The 23,302-nt window shown below is 40.7% G+C and overlaps 2 protein-coding genes across 4 annotated transcripts; both read right to left on the bottom strand.

Annotated features, from left to right (window-relative positions):
* Positions 1-716: 716 nt before the first annotated feature.
* LOC129593800 (uncharacterized) lies at positions 717-3,120 on the bottom strand (the record flags this gene model as incomplete). The annotated part of the gene is made up of 3 exons (XM_055490266.1): positions 717-1,239; positions 1,480-1,747; positions 2,539-3,120. Coding segments are annotated over 3 exons (1,101 nt in total), but the record flags the coding sequence as incomplete, so codon positions are not given.
* Positions 3,121-4,618: 1,498 nt separating this feature from the next.
* LOC129594955 (rho GTPase-activating protein 40-like) lies at positions 4,619-22,966 on the bottom strand. 3 transcript variants are annotated; one of them, XM_055491822.1, is made up of 14 exons: positions 22,656-22,966; positions 14,163-14,862; positions 12,402-12,557; positions 12,139-12,270; positions 10,826-10,947; positions 9,321-9,719; positions 8,950-9,000; positions 8,678-8,849; positions 8,440-8,567; positions 7,805-7,885; positions 7,430-7,640; positions 6,801-6,883; positions 5,397-6,222; positions 4,619-4,971 (listed from the first exon to the last, which is right to left on the bottom strand). In XM_055491822.1, the coding sequence occupies exons 2-14, from the start codon at positions 14,425-14,427 to the stop codon at positions 4,877-4,879; spliced, it is 2,721 nt and encodes a 906-aa protein (XP_055347797.1). In that variant the 5' UTR covers positions 14,428-14,862; positions 22,656-22,966; the 3' UTR covers positions 4,619-4,876. The 3 variants fall into 3 exon arrangements, with proteins under 3 accessions (XP_055347797.1, XP_055347806.1, XP_055347814.1); XM_055491831.1 differs by lacking the exon at positions 22,656-22,966 and adding an exon at positions 15,465-15,841; XM_055491839.1 differs by lacking the exon at positions 22,656-22,966 and adding an exon at positions 15,066-15,180.
* Positions 22,967-23,302: the final 336 nt, after the last annotated feature.

Raw genomic sequence — 23,302 nt, 5'->3', positions numbered from 1 at the left:
TGGCAGCGGCATCTGCGGACCGCGGTTCGGATCGTTCTCGTACTGGGAGAAGTTGGGTGAGGGTCGCGGGCGGGGTGCCCGCGGCGGCCCGGGCGGGTTTGGCAGGCTGATGGCCACTTTCTGGCGCGCCGGCTGATTAGCCAGATCCATGGAGTTGTACATGGCGTCAAAATTGTCAGAGTACGGATCACGCACCTGGCCACTTCCGGTGTTGGCGCTGTAACTTCGGGCAAACATGGCCGGATTCTCGAGGGCGGTGCCATCGGCCACAGGCGCGGCGGTGGTGAAGGAAAATAATGGGAAACATATTAAAGTGATAAAATTCCGTATCCGTTGTTTCGCCATTGCTACAAACGTCTCAGAAAAGCCTCTGTGGAGATCAATATAGCGTAAGGCCGAATATCACTACCAGTAATTGGCAACTGAAGCTGTCGTCGTAATGGGTCAGCATAAGCCTCCAACACTTTCATGTGGTAGTGATTTAACTGAGGATGCGAATGAATAACACGATTTGGTTAGCAAAGTGTAACGACGGACATATCGGTCATCTGACGGTGGTCACTAGTCATTATCAATAAAAGCGAAAAAAACGATGATATAAAATCGTTTTCGACCCAAATTACATACAGTAAATTTGACGGCTAAACTACCTAATTTCTCACATTGCTACTTGAAGTCGTCATAATTTCTTGTCGGTAATAAATCCATCGTATTTAACTGGCAATTTATTTCGTTCCATCGACAAACATTTCTTATAACAAATAGGGGTTCATTTCACTAAAAGGAAAAGTCAAAAAGGCATACGGGCATTCAAACAAATATAAAAATTATCCGAAAACGGGTTTAATGTGAATAAGCACAACGACTGTACTGTCATTATCATTTTATGAGAAAGTTCAGGTAAGCAAGACAATATCACTACACAGATGTCTAAATCCAGAGACTCAAGATCCACATGCATGCATATCACCGAAAAACCCACACTCCATCAGTCGCTCATAATGGGATCCTCTGCCACGGACTGCACCAGATCGGAGATGGAAAATCCTTCCTGACCGGCACCCAGCGCCTTAATGGCTTGTTCAATATCCAAGGTAGTAACGGAACCCACGGGAACGCCCAGATGGAAGCTCTCACCCTGGATAAATTTATCAGTTCCATCGTCGATCATCTCGGCTTCCAATGCAGCTAATTCCGCGGATTCCTTTTGTCGCTGTTTAGCTGCGCGTCTCAGGGCGGCTGTAAAAAACCCCGACATACTTTAAGAACAAATTAGACACTTTTTGCATTAATGATTGTACAAAAAATAAAAGATTCGAATATTAAGTGTTTATCAGTACATGGAATTCTTTTGCAGCGTTGAACATTCGAATTTCCTAAAGGGGTAATCACAGCCCATAAACTACATCAACCACTTAAAATATGGATATTCCCCACGCGATATGTGAAGGGATAGAGCAATTCATGTATAAACGATACCTTCTTCTCGTTTCTGTGCAATATCAGGATTTAGACTTAAATAACGAGGCAAGTGATTGCGGCGAATGGTGTCCAACGTGGGTAACTTCATCGTAGTCCATTTGTTCAGCAGTTTCTTGAGATTCTTAATCACACCTAACTGGCAGTTGCTCTTCATGACAAAATCCAACACGTCGTAAACAAATTCGTTGTTGTAGGCGCGCGCGCACATCTGTTTGGTGGGAATCATCTCCGGTTCTCCCTCTTCGATCTGCATTACTTCTTCGATCTAAAAACAAATGACAGCAAGTAAGAAACATCGTCCAACATTCAGATTTTTGGGGGATAAAATCTGCAAGCAACAACAAGCTTATGAAGAGAATTATAGTCGCCTCGCACAATAAGTACAGAGTACAGGAGCTGCTGCCAAAACAAGATATTAACAAATTGAAGCCCATAAAAGATCTACAGATCCGGCCAAGGGCGTAGTGCAACGACAGCGACGAACTGGAGATATTCAATATTTTCAAAACATGAACGGAAATTTTCCTTTACATTATGCTTATACAAGGCATACCAAAATCTTTCGATATATTTTTATAATTTTTAATGACATCGAAATTGCTCATCGGTCTGCAGCTCAGCTGAGAAAATTCAAACCAACATTAATAACTGTATCAATTAAACGTCGAAATTAATGATTACGTTAAAAAGTGTGTGTGCAAAATATACTGGTTATTTATTAACAATCACAGAAAATATTGACTTATTAGAGCTCTTACATTACTGTAACTGAAGCCCGAAGGGAGTAACATAAATTAACACAACCAACAATCTAGCTGCATTACGATAAGTACTTATTAAATTAATTATCATTCGTACACGGTACAGGCAAATATGCTTCAATCTTCAGTAAACCAGTTACCGTACCAGTACAGCTAATCATGCAGGATGGATTCAAAGTTTCAAACATTTAATGGCAAAATCTTTTTTATGGTAAACTGCAATGTACATAGATAGCATAATGCCAAATTCATGGCAATTTAATTTTTATGCTAAACTGCAACGAAGCACACTCACCGTATTGGGTACGATTTCATCTTCCGTCTCCTCTACATCGTCCCCCTCGGAGACCAGCAGCCGCTGATGCCGTTTCCCCGCACAATGCCGTCGCACATCGTGCGGATCACTGGAAATGGCCTTCCCGCACAGTGTACACTTGTACAGTCCCAGCACATCATCGCGCTTGATCTCCGGCGGTAAACTGTGCCGCAGTTTCTTCTCCTGCTGCTTGAGATTAAACAGGTGGCGCTTGCATTTGAGATGCAGTTTCACCGAGGATTTCTTCACCTTGCCGAACTCGGTGAGGTTCATCTCGCAGGGAATACAGTAGATCTCCCGGCCGCACTCGGAGATGCGCAACAGCGGCGAGTCGATCTCGTCGATGTGCTGCATGAGAGATTTGCGGGCTTTCTGACGGCGACGGTAGCGCGGGACCAGGCCTAGGGCCTGCGCAGCTTCCGCCGCCGTCTCGGGCTTCTTCGTGGAGGTGGAGGGGAGCACGGGCTGCTGAAAGAGATTCTCGAATTCAAACGGCAGCTGGACGATGACCACGTCGCTGCTCTGCAGCACCATGGGTTTGTCTGGGGTGACAGACATCGTTTTTCATCAAATTAGGGATATTAAACCTGCAAAATTACCCGTTTCAAAACAGCGAAAATTCAGACCGAAGTTGCGCGGATGACACATAAAATAACGATAGAAAAACCATAGTATCAGTTATACGAGTACGCACTGTACTGTACGTCTGACCATTGTCCAAATAAAAAAAACTTTCCAGAAAAAAATCACGCAGTAATCGGTATTCGGTAATACTGCAGCTAAAAGCCGCACCGACGTCGCTTCAACCCCATCTTTAAAATAATTGTATAATTATCAATTTGGGACTCCGAAAGCATTCTAAAGTTTCAAACAATCAAAATTACAAAATGCTATTTAAAATTGGATATTTTCGCGAGAACAGAAGAAACAGCGGGCGCAGAAGCTTACCGAGACTCGGGAAGAGAATGGCAGGGGCATATGGCAAATAACGGACGAAATAACTGCAGTTTCTGTTTGGCGAACCCAGAGCAAATGCCGTTGAAATGCGGTCTTCGCAGTTAACGAAAAGCACATGCTGTGGTGTTATTGGTCGAGCTATGCTGCGTAATCATGAGCACCTGACTGCCGCTTGAGAGTAGTGCGGCTAGAGAACGGTACGGGAGACAGTTTCCGTTTATTTTCATTCACTTGCTAGTTGCTACACAGCTACTCGTATCATTTACAGTAGTTAAGTACAGTAAGTAAATAATTTAAGTTAATGAAGTTAGCTGTTAAAACTATTATTAAAGCAAGAAGCGATCGCATCCTTGTCTTGCAGTTACTTTAAAAAACTCAAAGGGAAAAACTCTGTGGCGAGACTTGCAAACCGGCTAAGTCTTAATAATCAACTTGTTATATACAAATGTGCTCTATCTAAGCAAGGGACACACGCCTTGTAAGAATGCTCAAAGGACAAAAGCAATTAAGCATCTCCCATTTTCTTGAGGCAGCGCTTTATGCAAAACATTAAACAATAAACATATCGTACTTCCGACTACGAGTACTCGTTTACAAAAATAAGACTTCTGGTATACCGACTTGCATTAGCAAAATACAGGACAAATTTTGTACTTCCGCTAAGCAAATATTAAAAGTTCGAAATACGTATGTACATAGTACTTGTACTTACTTTTTTAATTCACTGCGTAGCCCTGCAGTAGCCAGTTAATCTCTGCTTGCAGCCAACACTGCCTTGTTGTACCGGTACTGTGATGGAGGATGTTCTTGTACACCTTGCTTACGGGTATCGGGGTATGTGATTCATGTATTCGTGTATGGTCGCCATAACAAATCACCATAATACCGTGAATTATCGTCAGCAAAACCAAAATTCGAACTGATTTCAAAACACCTTTTAGTTAACCATGTTTGTGGAAACCGACATTCAGATACAACATACTGCAGAACAGCATACTCTGTACTGCAGCTTTTTGCCAGTGCTCGTATGCTTGTGAGGTCGCCTGCTCAGAGTCAGTACGTATCGTTCTCAAGTTCTCAGTAATCGCATTACAACCCGGCGTTCAGTAAGTTATTTATGAAATAACATTTGTCTCCAATACCGTGCATAAAATCAACAGATCACAAGAATACAAAAAGTCAGCACTTCAAAAAAACACCTAACATTTGAGCATAAAACAAGGAAAATCATCTTTTTCTGTACAGTCAACGCATCTGCCGCATTCAGTTTTTCACCACCGGCAGGTCAAAATTACCACACCCTGGATTTCTTCACAACGTGTTCAAAATTAATTTAAACAAAAACTAAAAAAAATTCTCATCAAACATGAGCGAAATATTTGACAATCCACACCGCGGTTGGATTGGCACGATAAGCTGCCAACATGGAAACATTGTGGTCTAAACGTCGCAGACCTAAAAGCAAGAAAACATCAGTCTAAAAATTAAAAAAAAAGAATAGTGAAAAGACAGATACAGAAATTACGAACTGCAGGAACGTTAAATAACACAAATAATTTTAAAATTTGCACTATTTCGATATACTCTGGTCCACGATCAGCGCTAATACTCCCAGCACCGCACTGTATAATACGACTACATATACGAGTATAAGCTTAAACTAACGGTAAAGCAGTTTCTATTCACTGGTCAGTTTTATGCATTTCATTAGCGATACTGTGCAGTACCATACACTAAGCATACTTATCGTAAATGCTAATAGTATCTGTATTACTGTATGTAGATGTATGTACGTAATTCAGAAAAAATAATTTGGAAAGAAAACAATTTTGTGATAAGTAGAAGAGAATAATTCATGATGTGCGTTATAGCCGATTTACCGATATTCCCTCCTTGCTCCACCAGGAAATGCGTGTGCAAAGAAACCGGCGGCTCATGCTCGCGTTTCTCCGCAATAGATCCCCCGATACTGCGGCCACTATCGATCTCCAGTAAATTCTCGTTGGAACTCGATGAACTCTTATCCGATCCACTCACACCCGACGACGTCGAGAGATTTAAAGGCTCCGTCGAGGTGGAGATCTCCGGAGACGATGCCAGACTAGATGTCGGCAGAAACTTGGCCACCACATCACCGGCCGTTAATCCCGGCGTGACCTGCACCGCCGTCGACACCTTCTGATTGGGATGCTCCCCGTCACCGGAATTCCTCCGCCCCAACCGCACACGAATCACCGCCGATGACGGCTCCGTGGGAAATTGTTGTTGGAAGAAGGTGGAGTCGGTTTTATCGGCTTCCGGGAGAACCGGTAGCGTTTTGGCGGGCTTGGAGCGGATCTTCCGCGGATCCAGGCGGTTAATGCGTTTCTCTTTGGTCTTCTTCTCCACTTTGGACAGGTCGGTAGCGTGTTTGGTGCGAATCTGCTGCAGGAAGGATGGCGGAAGGACAAACAGATATGGCGAATACACAATCATAATTCGCGTGATCACGCTCAGGCGGGCCACGAGATCAAACTGCTTGGTGGCGTCGTCCGCGCGCTTCTGTTCGTTGGAATTCAGTAAGGGGAAGTTCTGACTAGAAATGGGGGAACCGGTTTTCACTTTCGGATGGAAGATATTGGGAGCAATGATCAGGGCGATATTGGCGCTGGACATCTTGTTGGATTTCTCCGCTTCCATGGTTTTACGGAGAAATCGTAGCAAAGCCTGAATCCAGAAAAGGCGTTTGATAAGTGGTACAAAACTAGTCATTTTTCTGCCTTTTTGGGACACTTGACTGCGAAAATGTTTTCAGAATAGTCAAAATCAAAAAAATTTACAAAAAAATCAGTAAATATAAAAATACACTTTCCAGTTTACAATTTGGCATCATAAAAACCTGAGTTATCGAAGCAAAAGTGAAGGCAAGTTCTGCAAAATTACTTGTACTGTACAATGTCGTATGTATAAATTATAATATTATAATTGGCAACCACGAACACACCTGAATTAAGGTTGCCGGTTCACTACGTCTTCACTTGCACTTTTCTTTTATTGTAGAGAATGGAAAAATTAGGCAAATTAATTAACGAAAAGTAGTATCACGAAAAACTAAGAAAGGAGAACAATCTGTTATTATTATTTTTTAATCCATATTTTATCAATTAAGTGATGCTAAAATACGAGATTCTTCCCAAGTCATTCTGTCATTTACTTCCGCGTTTTGTTCACTAATAAATGAAATAAAACACCTGGAAAACCTTAATAGGTATACAATACAGCAAACAAAGACACTAACCGGTTACCTTCAAGGTAGCTCGTTCAGCGGGCGGCAGTTGCAAGACTAGCAAATTAAGTGCCTGTATTTGGGTTATCCGGTCGGGGATCTCTGTAAAACGCAACATGTAGGTTATTGCGGTGTTTTATTACAAGAAGCCGTTACGGCATAACCGGTGATAAATGCTGTAATTAGCTGTAACAATACGATAATGATACGCCGGCGCGTTCAGTCAAAGATGACGCGGTTGTAAATGATATCCAGTATGAACGTTGCAAACCATCGTACAACAAAATTACGAAATGCGAGAAGAACTACACTATGGCGGAGCCTGATAAAGTCCTTAAAAAAGCTGATCAAAGAAGGCAATTCTCCAGTGGAAATATTCACATCAGCGATTGAACCGGTTACTTTTTGGTTGATTAAAATTACATTTTACGACAGTCTACAAAAAGATATTTACCTCAGTTGACCCGCAAAAGAATTCTTATCAAATATAACATCTCGATCAATCACAACGGGAATCTCAGCAACAATCGCATATCGCCTTTACATGACCTTACATGATCTACGTACGAATCGAGCACACGAAAAGCGCCACACCATAAAAAAATCGGTATCACGCGCGAGATTAGTTACAAACTCAAACCTTCTTACCTGAAATTTGTGCGAATGCATCCACCAGTTCATTGGTCAGCAGCGGTTGTGGTAAATCCCGTAAAAACTGCTTCATAACCGAGGCAATATCGTGGACGGAAACGGTCTGGAAGATACGGCGGAACCACTGGGCTTCGTCCAGACTGGCGCTGGACTCATCCTGCGCCACCACCTGCCGGCTGTAGTAACTGTCCAATTCACCGCGTAGCCGCTATCATTAACAGCAAAAAAACAAACGTGTCACTCTGACCTGGAGCAACGAACTCAGTAATTACACCATCACAATACACAGCTATTGACACAGTTAATTTATTCAGCAATATTCCGAACCAGACAGTGTGCTTTGTTCTGATCATGACAGCACTATCCACCTACCCGCATCCGGTTGGTTTCGCCACATAGACGAAGAATGCCCTCCTCTCCAATACCACCACTTTCCTCCAAATAATTTAGCATCTGTAACATTAACATGGATGAATTTTCGACAAATTTAAGTTTGCCATTTTATCCATATCCATGCTAAAATCCGTAATCACCTGCATATTAATTTTTGCATGGTCGATAAGCATATGAAATATCGATCATAACACACAAGATATTAACAGCATTGTTACAAACGTTTGAAGTTTATAATTTATAACAGCGTTATAATCTTCCGTGTGTACTTATTTGAAGAAACTCTACAACAATAGTTTATAGGTTGCCTTGCTGCCTAAATAAATGCAACATTAACTGTCGCTAAAAAAATACTGTTAACCGCTAAAATACGGTTTACTGTTAACCACTATCAACAACTCATTTACTCGAAAGGAACTGCTGCAATAAAATTCTTTACGCCGTTTCAATCGAACCGAAAAACGATTTCGGCACTGCTAAGCCCAAAGACGAAGCATGATGTTTCATACAGTGATCGATGACCATCGGGCGTCAACGGTCATAAAATATTTACATACAATGCACAGAAAACAAACGCCAACGTGTGAAGCTTATTGTTAACCGAGTGAAATTACCTGCTGAAAGACGACGGGTACGTCGAGCGTGGAAGGTCGACTGCAGCCCAGCGCACGGCCATGACGGTTGTTGTCCAATGCCACCAGGCGATCTAAGGAACTACCAAATACGGCAGTTTCCGGACTATCTGTACAGAAAATCCAGAATCAGCACAAAGCTGGATACTTTAGCAAACATTTCTCTTTCAACTCCAGCTTCCGGTTCATCCAGATTATAACATAGGCAGAAAGGGCATACTTTTTATTTTTTTCTTTGGTTTCTGCCGACGTTTGCTGAGCATTAAATGGTATCGATCAAAAATTTGAGTGGTCTCAATCAGCGCTAATTGTTTAACACTCTGCATGTCTGCTTCCCACAAGAGATCATCAATGCTCGCTATCCCGCTTGGGCAATTTCGCATTATCACATTCTACAAATTAGAAACGGTTGTTTTATGTAGCGGTTTACATAAAATACGGACTGCACTCATGTTAATTTCAATTTCTATATTTCTTTCATACAAAACTCACCGGCCATTCGGTGTCGGGTCTTTCCGCGGGATGAAGTTTGAAAGCAAATTCCTATAACAATTTATCAGCATCGTGAGCTCATTGAAATTCAGGTCCAAATGCAAATGATACGTGTACCATACCGTATATGTAGCGATCAAATTAACTCTAGCTATGTCTACTTATAAGTTATAAGTGAACTGAGATTTCCTGCAGTCGAGCGATAACACGCAAAAGAATAAAAAATCAAACAGAATGAGATTTCGCAGTCCGTAATACGATCGAAAATGGCATTGCATTCAGGCCTGATCGCCAATACCAAATCTTTAAGGTACGGGAAATTGTGGAAAGGTTGAATTTACAAGCGAAGGCTAACTTCAGAAAACACTTACCAATTGTAAATCCTGTCCGACGGTTTTCTCTCCATTGACCATCCCTCCGGAAGTGCCTTTGGGCCAAACAACCGGTGGCGGCTGCTCCAACGGAACTTTCGTATCGTAACCGCTGTTCGGTAGATAATTGATCTTCAGCGTCTTCACTCCCGTTTCCTGATCAATGCCCACAATATCGGCGGCGGCCTGTCCTCCCAGCGGTGTGCGCCAGCGGCGCGGCGGACTGCGTTGTTTCGTCACCGCTTCCAGCGGCTGCGTCAGGCAATAGCCCGGACGGTAGTTTTCCGGGTAGATATCCGATAGCTTCTGCTCTACTGACGCACTATCCACGGAATCTGTTGAGCGGTGGAGCTTCGGGGAGGCGGTATCGGTGTCATCGCTACTGCTCGATGAGCGCCGCTGTTGATGAAAAAACGATGGGTGAGATTTGTAAAGTTCATGGTCGTAACGGCAACAGTGACGACGGTGGTTGGGTCAACAGAGACTGGGCCCAACGTAAACTATGGTAACAAATGATCGGGGGTACGGGAAGTGTTTTGGAATAACAGTGAGTCAGTACCGGTAACAGTGGGAAACAAGTACGACAACGATTAGTATTGAATTAATGGGGAATCCAGCCAGTATTATCATTGTTGTGCCGTTTCAGCCTTTTTGTGCCGATTCAAAAACCACTGTAACTTTCATCTGACTGAGTGCTTCTTAGTACAGCTGTGTAACAAATCTGCCTCTTTGACCAACAGCTCTAACAGCGAAATTCGTGCTAACAGTCTTAGTAGCACAACACAACACGACACCAAATTCAAGAATATTATACAGTAAAATTTATGTGTCATGTAATTTTTTTGTTTTTGTGATTGTTGTGCATCAGCAATTTTAACCGTAAATGGAGAGCGCTCTATTAAGTGAGAAACAAAATGTAATAAACACTTACTATTAGATTTCCCGTTCGAATTTATTTGTGAAATTAACCAAACTTCCCGATTAGAATTATCAAATTCATATCACGTTGATTTATGCCTATCCACCCGATGAACTGAAAGTCACTTTCACGCCATGATGATACACAAAAGTGCCGTATTAAAAAATTTTTAAACGGTTCACGTGAATAATTGTAATGCAGTTTTCTTTAAATCCGCCTATCAGCTGACAGCGTTTTTCCGGTAGCATGACACTCGGTCATACGTGGCACCTTTTTAACAAGACAACATCAACCCGTTCTATTGAGTGAGGAAAAAAAAACGCACCGTTAACCAACCTCGTAAAAAGCACTTTCGACTTCGAAAGAAGCATGCATAGTGATTGCATACAACCGTGATACAACTAACCTCGCCGGCAGTCGGAAATGCCCGCATTCGGCCCCCTTTAGCGCCGAAAAACAGCGTAAACAATGGGACTGACAGCTGGCTGGTGCCAGCATGTAATTACAAATGTCTGACAATAAATGCATATAACCGGTTGGGGCCCAGTTCGTGTGAATGAACAACACGTTGCCGAGCCTTTCTTACCTCATTCTTAGGTTTAAACACATCCCGTACATCACGGCTCGGCTTAACAATGGTTTTCCGGATGGGCACCTCGTGACTGGCGTCAGCTACGATGTCCAGGTCGCTCGACGTACGCGACAACACTACACAGACGGATAGAAGCAAAATATATAGTACTCTATATTATTGTGATCGGAAGGGAAAATATGACAAGTGTCAGCAGAAAATATTCAATGCTTCCATTTTTGGAAACGGGTGTATCGTCTTACAACCATGTTTTCAAGTGCCGCTGAAATGCCAGGGTTCAACCACGATATCGCTACAACAGCTAACCAACTAAACATTCTTGGCTGACCTCGTTTCAACATATATCCATTTAGTAAAACAAGCAAGTAAAAACATATACTGAAATTTTCGGTTAAAGATTTAAGCGGCTTTATAACTTTGGTTAATTCTTCATTTTAAAGTTCATCACCAAAAAAAGCAGAAACTTGTATTTGCTGGATTGATACACCATACATCATTTAAACTGCACGCCTATTCATCGGTTGTTTGCAAAGATTAGAATTCAATAAGAACAGGTTGTAAAAACTGCAACAATGAAATCAAACCCGGAAAGATCTGCGGAAAGCGGAATTCGTTCAAAACAGAACTGGTATAAAAAATGTCAATGATAATCCGAACGTTTCTTTAGAGAAGAAAATGCGATCATCTGGCAATCCCATAATTACCGAAACTATTTGACAATTGGAATTATACAAAGGCCGAATTACCGATAGCTTTCACTTACATAACGCCAGCAAAAGACGGTATCATACTAAGATTATTATTCAAGCAAACAAAAATATTAATTATTCAAAAATCTGGCAAATATATACCCTCCAAAACCAGTTTTGCATCCGTTCGGCAAACAGTTTTCAGAGGAAAGCGCAAACATTATATTTTAGGCACCCAGAAGCAACTGCCTAAAGTCCAATATTATTGTTTAACAACAGAAGAAATGTCATCAAAATTGTCAGTATGCCAAACGGATCGCAAAAATAACACTAACCACGATCAATTCTAACCTTAGCTCGATCACTAGCATCGATTTATTCAATCAAGTCGAACAAAACAATAAATCCGAACATAATGGAAAACGGGATTAAATTTATAATAATCGAGCCGTAAAAGGATTCAAATTTTTGTTAATAATCGGAATAATTAACTGAGCGCAAGCCGGTATGCACATATATACAATTACGAATTTTAATACAAAGCCAAAAAACTGCGGCACACTGATATTATTATATTTAGGGCTTTTTTCCATAACCAGAAAATTACATAGTAATTACCTTCAGCAATTTGCCGGCTAGATGCGCGCGATAATGTGCCTTGTAAACTGGCCAAACGCCGTCGTATCGTATCGGCTTGTGATTTGGTATAGTGGGTGGCCAGTTCAAGATCGTCAGGTTTTTCGTTCGTACCTAACAAAATTCAACAACATTATGACATACAAAGTACGATGAATATTCCGGGGTAAGCAATGCGACAGCTATTAATCAGTAAAAATGTCTGAGAGATGGAAAAAATGCAAAAGCAACCATCATCCACCCACCATCGAATACTTTGGCCAGCACGGCATCAAGCCCAAGCGACTTGAACCATTCGACTTCTTGTTGGGTTGTGACGGAAACGGCTTCATCAATTTCCTCGTCATCGACATCTTTTTCCAGCGCAGGACTGGCTGGCAATTTTGACCGCTTGATTATGTCTGTGAAATTGGGAAAATGAGATAAGTGTCAAAGAAAAAGAAACATGTTTCCTTCCCAAGCGGAGGAAACGCCTTATTTTTATGTATTTTTCACATCCCCGCTTAGACTTGTTGCTTCCGCTGCTTGACAGAAAAGATTACAGACATGACTGTAATCATGGGCGAAATCATAACATACACATTCCGTGCCGTTATCGGCAGTTAGCCATAATTTCACCGGACCGGACAACATCTTGTTCGTTTTGTTGAAAAGATAATCAAACAGCTTCGCATAGAAGACATAATCATGTCAGGGAATATGTTCACAACATAAGATAAAATAAAAGTAACACTCCCACGCAAAGATCAGAAATATTATTCAACGGACAAAATTTAATGGGCGAAAACGGTTTCTTCATAATTACGTCGTAAGAAAAACAAGAATTAGCAATTCCAATTGTAGAGCGCGCGTCTGTCGTGGTCAGACTTTTGCATAACTATGAAGCTCGCTCCATAATTTACTAACGAAACGAAACCGCACTGAAATTAGCAATGATATTAAAACACCGATAACTGTTTGTGGAAAAAGCCAGTTCGAAATTTTGAAAAAACATGTCTTAAAATGAAATTGCAATTTATTTTCTTTCTTTTTATCATTATTTTATTTGCTCGCTATTCCTGCTGTAGCGGCTACTTGAAACCATCTTGGGATAAAAGCTCACTGGAATTGACCAGTGGTAACTGAATCATTCCGCTATTTTCAATCGATCGATACCTGCTGGTTATTCAATACATCATTCATGCATTCTTTTTTCTGGTTAAAGATTTGCTGATAAGTGCATTAATTTCACATCGCTGCTTGAATTCCTGAACAGAAACTGGTAAGTATTCGTGCTAGTAACCATTAATAGGAATTTAAAAATCACCAACGGCGCCACATTAATCGTATCCCGTAATCGACAGCCCTGCAGGATACGAAACGAATATTTCGCAATTTGGCCACACGCACAGCTGTCATATCCTATTCTGTAACGCAGTTATTTTACCGAAAACAAAATTCCATGACAGAACTTTTAAAATAACTTCGTCAGAATTACTGGATTTTACGTTCACTGCCACATACTTTCGCCGCGTAGTGATAAAAAACGCAACCGGAAGAGAGGAACAATTAGAAATAGAACATCAATTGTTGTTAGTCATCAAGTGGCCCTGCAAATGAATCACATTGTTTGTGCACAGAAAACTCGATTCCAGGGAAAGAATTTTTTCCGCTGAATCAGGAAGTCCTATTGCGAACAAGCAAATTTGCAATTCTAATGATTCGAGTCTAAAAGTAACGTATTCACACCAAAACACTGGACCACATCGGTCTGATCGATTTTACCACACTGACAAAGTCCCGGTATACAAGTTGATATAACACGCGAGAAATTTTACAGGGCAGTGGTCAATCAGCGCCATAAAATGAAATACTACGAAGTTGTTGGTCAGGCATTACGCAAGCTGCACTTGCTGGCTAGTGGCTACCATAAATTTTCGTATACGTACTCAAGATGATTAATTTACCGAAACAATTGACCGACAAAGTAACCGTAACAAGTATTTTGCACACTTTAGCGTCCTTACCGTTCTCCTGCATCTGCTCCTGTACAATCTGATCCATATTACTCCAGTCGTACTCGTATTCGGATGATGACGAATTCAACGATTCAAAACTATTGGGACGACGATGAAACGTAGATGCGGAGTAGGAAGATAAGGGCCTGGCATTACGATGATGATGATGTCCGCCTCTGTGCGTGTGATGATCAGCAGCAGCAGCAGCTGATAAGAAATGAGGAAGGCTGGCACTATTAACCAAGTGCACAGCCATCGTAACGTTATCCGTCATGATTCAAGATCAACAATGGGGCAGTTCGATAGAAATTGAGATTTGTTTCAATTTTTCCAAAATGGAACAATACCACACAGGTCAAGGTACGACGCGAAAACGGCTGATAGAATAAATCCAGCTCACACGCACAGTGCAACACCAAGCCGCAGCAGCGCTAACCACGGCTACAGCTGTTCCGGCTGGTGAATATGGTGTGGCTGCGCATTTCGTTGTCTACCGACAATCCAATATTACACGCTCCGTACAGCGTATTGTGCCCACGCGCCGTACAATAATTCGGTCGATCGTATCGGTCGTAGACGAACAATTGGAAAAATGATTGGGTTGTCTGTTGGTTTTCCGGTTTGTAGACTGTAGATAAGGTTTCATGAACACGCCATTGTCAGCTATAATCCCATTTTTACATCAATATAACTCAGTCAGAAGAGTGGCCTGTAAAACAGAAATGTCATCAATTTTTTCACCATTAGCGATAAAGGTGTGTTGTACGCTCGCCTCTCGCAGCTGTTAAAGTTAATAAACATTAAACACAAACACGTACGATGAAAATTTACAGCTTTCAACACCAATACAACTTACGTACAAGTATTCAGTACGAGCTTAAAACGTTATTCACTAACACCACTCAAACGTACTATCAGTGAGCCGCAACGTATTCTGACGTAAAACATTCTGGGCGTTTTCAAATTTCACAAGCGTGCCGACTGGGAAGACAATCAGAAATTCCGCATAATGACGGCATGGTATTTACAATTAGCACAACAAATCACAAATAAATCTGGTACAGTGAGCATTAAATTGTGATCTGGGTGAGGCAGTCGGCAGAAAATTCGAAACTGCGATTAGATATCCAAAGATATAAGTACGTACGAGGATGCGCTTAATATTCGTGATCACTAAAACACTAGTCAGAATTCAAGATCACCTTAAAAAGTTAATTGAATTTTTTAGTAAAATTACATTAATACCTAGGTTCTAGATAGGTACATAATTTTTGTAATTAACCATTAATGGCATTCAGTGGTTCGTATTACCATGCAAATTTCCCAGTCATATCGGCGCACGACCAACCTTTACAGCTGGATGCGTTTTGATAAGGCACTTAACAGTGCAATATTAAATAATCCGGAAATAATCCGCTTATACAGCAGTTGGAAGTGCATCAGCGGAAGCATTATGCATTATACGCGCCGCACATCCGGTGCAAAATGAACTGGAGGAGTTTTCAAATTTGAATTAACCAGGTGAAAACGTAACAGGTCGAGTGCCGTATCACTGACTCACAATTAAAGTACACACCATTCTTGCTGATTCACGGAGAAAATGTTATTCTTGTAATCGTTATACTGGACATTGTTCAAATATCCGCGCCAATATTTCCATGTCAAAGCTACAAATTATCCCCATGAAAATTATTATTTCCCCTAACAGAATGGAAACAAAAGACACCAGCAACTGTCCGCACACGGCCACGGTACAACCGTGTTAGTTCGGTCGCGCGACGCCCTAAGGGCACAGGGGAGTAGCCAACCAATGGCAGCCAACGCCGTACGATTTTGACCAATCAAGAAATTTGCTTGAAAATTGCTGTGCAGTACGATTGGCTACCGTTGAGCTGTCACGATCCGAATCTGTATAATTGATGAGTGATCGGCGGTTGCATGGACGGGGAGAAGGAAGCCCTGGGAAAAGTTGCTAATGGACAGGTGGAAGAGAGAGTGAGCAACAAGTGCAGACTACTTGATGTGGAAAATTGTTATTCAGGAGCCGGTTTACAAAGCAACACGCTGACCAGTGGTCATACGTATAATGTGTGGACATAACGCAGACTACCGGTACGCGCTGGTGCATTGACTGATCATATTTCATATAGCTGCGGCTGCGGCAAGAATTCATGTGCTGCCGCGAGTTATGATGGACAGGAAAAATAGTCGAAGGAGATTTACCGAGCGGCGCGTAGCAATTTTCTTCAATAATGCAGCCCCTGCTCGCTCAGTTTTGCAATGGAGTTTTAAAAACGCGATGGGGGCCACTCTCCATTTATCAAAAACTGTCAGTGCTTTGTGACAGTTACAGAATTTGTAGTTAAGGAATCTACACACAATTATCAAGAGATCCTTCAGATTCCGACCGAGTGCATTAACTTATAATTATATCAGACTTCCGCATTTGTTGACAGAATTCTGCGCAGCTTGCACACTGAAATGGCGATTGGCAGGAAAATTAGATAATTGGTACGAGCGGAAAATGTCAAACAATTTGCAGCGATTTTTACAAAATATTTCGACAATTCCGCGCCGCGCACCGGCAATTTAATGTAAAACTCTCCTACATCAGATGTACAAAAAAAAATTGAAAGTAAAATTGTAAAAAACAGTTCAAAAATTATCTCTATTCAATTTGCTCTTTAATTGGGGTAACAGCGGCTAATAACGAATTTACGTTTGGATACGGTCAAGCGAACATCAGCTGCGACACCAGTTTAGATATAGTCTGTAATTTCTCAGCGTGAAATGTTGTTTATTTACTAGGACATCACCACGCCACCACCCCGAAACAAGGCGACAGTAATGGTGAATATTGTCAGGGAAATACGAAAATTTGATTGATCAGCATGTCGGGAAAATATGCCATCTCGGAGAAATATGTATTGCAAAAATATTCGTGATTGTATCGACCTCGACATTGAGCAGACACTTCAAGTAGCAGTATCCTCTTCATTTGACTGCGTGGTCTTTCGTATAATCGTAACTTCGTCGTCATGAACATTAGAGGCTCGGAGATAATGCCGTGCAAAAAGTTAAGTACCCAATATTCATCTGGCCATTTATATATTTATGGCAGATGCCGCATACTTGTTTTAATGACAGATGTATGATGCGCTTAGCTGCTCCTGCATCGGCACCGAAAATAATTTTAACCTTTAACTATAGAAGTATGCAAAAAATGTACCATATATATATGTATTTTCCCAAAAGTTTTTGCAAAGACATTGGTTAACGTGGATTACTTACCGGTTAGTATTTACTAATTTACAGAATTATTTAAAAAAATTAATTACATTTTAAGGATTTAATAAAAAAGACAGCTAGCCTTGCTCATTACAAACTGATACAATGCGAAATTGGAAATATTACATACAATTAGACTGAGCCGGCACTACTATTAATTTTAACGATTGTGTTTAAATACAAGTACAACAATTAGCAGCCTTATGTAGCGGCTACTCGAGTAGACTGTAGACAACTGTAAAATCGGTGCATTCATATGCAAGGTTGCTGTACTCTGTAAGTGCCGCTTGCTGTAACTGTTATCTGTGTTCATGTAAACTCTCAAAACTGTAGTTATCAAATTAATTATTTCGGGTGTCGCCACTTTGATGCATTCTTAGTAAAACGAGGTAAAAATGAAGTTTTACTCAAAATTAATCAAGCCTTTAAACCCATTTCGCACAGAAAAATTCGTTCCCAGTGTAATTAGGGAAACAAAAAAAGTTATAACCGGTTAACGGTAAATGCATATTATGACCTCCGGCCGCGAGTGGCCTCTACGATCGACCGTGAAAAATAACGTCAACGTTCTGATAGAAAGTACTTAAAAAGGCTGTGACAATTAGCAGCAATATTGCCGTTAAATCTATTGAGCGAAAATTGATTTTTAGCCGCCGCTGACGACTGATTGGCCCATTTGACGTTTCCAGTTGAAGGACAACGGAAAGAAAATCCGCGCAGTCGTGCGCGCAAAAAACAGTCTGAGTGCTGATCGTACAGTGCTTGTGCCATAATAAAACTAGCGGCAAAGAAAACTGCTGACCTGACCGGGCAACATGCAGCGCTCCCGCCTCCTTCTTGACCAGTTAGCTTGTCGACCTTATCTGCAGAAAAAAATTCGAAATTTCCAAATATAAAAAAGTTATATGAAAATAATTTTAACAAACGTTTGTTGCAATGTTTGAAATTGAGGAAGCGCTGCGAACCAGCCGGGTTAAGTTTAGAAAAATATGCTAAAAACAAACCAAAGCTAGATGATATTTAAGCATTTAAGCCTAAAACTAGCAACGAAATTATTTTATAAAAACTGCAGTGATTAAAATAATGTTGTACCAAATGAAAAACGTTTCACCGATGAATTAGCGATGATCTCATTTAGAAGTCGTCTCAGTGGCAATCGGGCGGTGCTCCCTATTAAAAGAGCGAAAATGCAGACGCTCCGGCGCGACAAGGGTTCACGCCCGCTCCAATATGGGCCGGGGTTGAGATAAAAAGCGCGGTAGACCGCAGCCAAAATATGCATTGTAATCTAATTAATCTGATGCCGGCCGTCAAAGGTGATCATTACCATATCTTTTGCAAGCTTCTCAAATTCCCACCAAAATACTAGATCGTTAACAGAATTACCGCCGAAAAAGGATGAATCGCGTGTTTGGCTGTACTTGATATCAGCGTCCAGTTACAATGCGAGTATAAAAAATAACTAAATTCATAATTATACGAACTTACTACGAGTCTACGAGTACGTGTCATAAAAAAATATGATGCTAATTAGATCTTACCATGTCACATTGTTACTTGCAGTTGCAATAACTGTTGCATACATACTTGCGGTTTGCACATATATACAGCAGAATCTAACATGGACATTACTGAAACAATTTATTTGAATTGCAATACTTCGTATCCATAAACGCTTCTAAAATTTTTGTACAAGATTTGGTTGCAGTTTCAACTTACGAAGTTTGCAGTTTTGGCTGCAGTCTGCGCAGTGATGCAGATTACACTTCCGCACGCAGTGTAAATTCTCCTAAAACTGGAAGTACGTTCATAAACAAAGCACTTCTGTTACGTTTATGTGCTGATGAAGAATTTTGTTTCAATCAGTCAACCAGAAAATCCTTTAGCTAATAACATAAAAATATTGCACTAATAATATTGTACTGACAATAAACGCGGCTGGCAGCTTTCACACCACGTAACCTTTCCGTCAGGCTTGTGTGCACGTACGGTGCAACGAGTGCGTCACATTACAGATACTTTAAGTGAAAGTGGGTTATTTAACTTGGCTTGTGTATTATATTTTTTCGCGTGTTAAACAGACCTGTTAAACGCTTGGACGCCGGTATAGTGGCTAATTAAACGATAAAACTACACACGCGCGTCGTATGCCAAAAAAGCGCCTAACTTTTGTCGCTTTTTTTCCGATCTACTTCCGACCAATGGAAATTAACCCCGGGAACGGTGTACCATGCGAAATATCGTGCGCTCCACATATACTGACGCTGTAATGTTTAACATCGTTGATTTACCCTTGTCAACATTTGCTCACGCTGCGGATCACTGCATTTGGCGGTAAAATTTTATTACAAAATACCAAAAAAAAACTTCATGTAATGTGTAATCATTTCCACCGCATAGATTTTATCGACAGAGTCGTAATTTGCGTGGGCTTTGTTTCCAATAGCTTGTAATAAGCGGCGGAGGTTGTAATAATTTTATATCATGCCGTAATTTTCAATCCCCACTCATAAACAAACGAAACTTCGTAATGCATAGTAAAAATCTGTAAGTTCTTTTACCTGTTTCACAAAATTAACTACTCTTGGCACATGCGAATCCTGTACTTATATATAGGCTATGCACTTTTTAATGATAGCACTTACTACGAGTACTACGAGTAGTTGTTATTTTTACTATGATCAGTATAATTACTTACTTTGCAGCTAACTTCTTAAGTTTCTGCAAAAAGACAAAACTATTTATTACATATCATTATCATTCTTCAGAAGAAACTCCCTTGTTTCAAGATAAACTTTAATAAAAAAATCGTACAAGATTCGACAACCTTGTTTTCCGACTTTAAGCTTAATTTGTAATCAGTTATTAAAACTTTACATGAATAATCGATTTCGCATTAGTTATATGGGTGCGTTGTAATTGTCGCGCATTGTTTATGCTAGTGAGACAAACTTTTGGTTCGGCGCGCGCCTTCGCTGCCGTTTCACGTTCCCATCCGTCAAATAAAACGCTTAATTATGTATGAACCGTATCAAACATTGCTTGAAGGTGACTTCATAACGAAATCGACAACCCACTTTACATATAACATTTACCAAGATATGGTACACAAAACGCGGGGGAAAGTGATTCACACGCCGAAGCCGGCTTTGTGTTTCCGGCCACAATATAATTCATAATTAAACAAGATACACGATCATCAATTCCACATCATGTACGCTTATATGTACAGTGCACCTTTGTATCGGACAATCGGCGGTATTGTCTGCGCGTGTTATCTGGTGCGAAAGATTAGGTAATCAGCAGGCAACACCGAGCGACGTAAACATAAATAATCTGCACTTAATATCCATACAAGTACACTAACTGGACAGATGCTCGCTGCGGCACTAATCGCTCACCAGCGAAAGTATATTGAACTAGTTCGATGATTACATAGCAAACGATCCCTTTCATGCCGCGAAACCGAGACGGAAGATCGCCGTTTCGTAGCACTTTGTATGTTGACTTTAACACGGTGTCAGTTATTGATAATTAACAACTATGGTCATTAGTATTAATATTACGAGTATGTGAATCGGATTTTCGGCTCAAATATTACGCTGCGATAAATGACTTTGAATAGTAGCTTATAAATTAATACATGGCAATCAGCTCATTCCGACTTTTGCTGATTGTGAGAATAAGCAACTTGTACTCGTAGTAGAATGGCACATCATGTACTCGTACGTGTATAATATGATTTTTAACATAATTATTGCTGCCTATTAACAATGTGCGTTCAATGCACTGGCAAAAAAATTTATATAATTTACTCTTATATAAAAGTAATGTGCTTCTATCACATTATTTTTTTATATGCTAGAAAGAAACATACAAAACCAAGAATAAGTAACGCTGCATTTTTCCAAGAACGTTGCTCTGACAAAAGGTTATGAAATTCGTAAACGATTTTATGCGCATTATGCCGGTAAAATAATTAAAAAAACCATCTTTTGTCGGTATCGTGTTAATCACATTGCATAAAAGCTGCCGACTTTCAGATGGATATTTCTTCTAAAACACTTGAAGAAAATCTGAATTACGCAAGCCCCGCATATTGTGTCAAGCCTGATGCCGGGACCAACGAACAGGAACGCCGGCAGTACCGGCATATTTCATCCGGGCTGGCAACGGACCAGCATTTCGTTGACGGCTGGTTGTTGATAAATCTTAACACCAAAAGCAATGCACGACACCACGTCCATGACGTCGTCCAACGAAACAATGGTAAAACTGTTAAGAAAAAGACACGAAGAAAAATATGATATTAATTCCACATCAGACCCGGATTAGGGTAATCCATCACTGCTCTCTGCTGAAAAGTCCATTGCAGCCGAAAAAAGTATCATTTTCGCGCCGACATGGAGAGTGTGTACACTTAATTTTTGCCGCTTCCGGCTGACTAAAAACAGCCGTTATGCTCACTTCTCTGATGGGGATTTAATTGGTCAGCGGCGCAATCGCTACTCGGATGGTTTTTGCTTTGCTCCGCTTTTTGGAGGAAAATTTACGGAAACAGAAAAAAAGCCAAGTGCCGCTGATGGCAGCTGACCGCATTAAAAATGAATTATTTCAGACGGAAAAATTGTCGGAAATCATCATCGTGCATCGGAAAAACCAGTTCAAAATGCAGTGCAGTCTTGCTTTCTGTCACAATCAAGCTGTTAATGTTTGCGTTATTAATGCGTGTTTATACAGTTTTCTCAAACTAGCCAATTCAGGTTAAACAACGTAGTAATAAAACTGCACGGATGAAACTATCGCATGACGGATAAGCATACACTACTGCCAGTAAGTAGTACCTCTACAATAGAATATTGCTAGAACTAAAACGATATTACAGTAGACATTAATTTTGCTAAAAACCATTAGAAGTTAATGTTGTTTAATTAAACAAAAACTACATCTTTTTAATATATGCACCAAATAATTTATAAATATCATTAACTGCTGAAAAGAGTGGAAGTGTTTACAGCGAACAATTTTGACATTTCCAATAATTTCAAATTTTTCCCAACATGTCAGAGCATTAAAATTTTAAAAGCACCAATTAAAATTTCGAAAAAGGAGATTAATGTAAATTTTCGGTTAACAGCGCTGGCTGTGTAACTAGCACATAGCTGTAAATCATATATCTAAGGAATAATCACCATACGTTTGTGGTAAACTTACCACGCTTAAGCATGTTGATTAGCGCTACCATAATCCGATAAGTTGATGCCAGAGTTAGTGATAAAAAAATAAGTCACGCAGTGTTCAAAACTGCTAATCCAACCGGAAGATTCTCAAGCAGCGACTGCAGTATATTCACCTGCAATTTTTCATTTAAACAAAGCAGTAAACTGTCAGTTTCAATACGGCACTACATAATCAAATTCAAAGCGAAAGCGGTCTCGACTGCGGAATCGGATGCGAGATGCAAATGCCACTCGTCCGCGCCAAGTGGACAGTGCGGAAAAAATTAAAACAGCGTTGATTGTCAGCAACACTCGGCGATTTGCGGCTGCATACCCTATGTACACCGCACGACACACTGCAGCATGTAAACGTTGCGGTGACAAGCACAGTACACTTGGATGGTTTGCAATAAGATGCCGGGTACGAAGTGCTGCTGACATGACAGAAAACCCCGCCTTTTCAACAGGTGCAAACCTCCTCAGCATGTGCTGACGCCGGTCCGACTTGTCAATATTAAGAGATGTGTACTTACAGCAAAAAATCACCGACAAATCGAATATTAAACACCAGTAGTGGCATAAGGGGGGCTGCGTCAGAGCTTAGAAGCAGCTTGTTGCCGAACCCATCTTGTAATCCAACCT

Source organism: Paramacrobiotus metropolitanus, unplaced genomic scaffold (genome assembly GCF_019649055.1).
Source record: "Paramacrobiotus metropolitanus isolate TYO unplaced genomic scaffold, Prichtersi_v1.0 Parri_scaffold0000003, whole genome shotgun sequence".
Taxonomy (NCBI): Eukaryota; Metazoa; Tardigrada; class Eutardigrada; order Parachela; family Macrobiotidae; genus Paramacrobiotus; species Paramacrobiotus metropolitanus.
The sequence above is the reverse complement of the archived record's forward strand: the minus strand, read 5'-3'. Positions and strand labels throughout refer to the sequence as shown.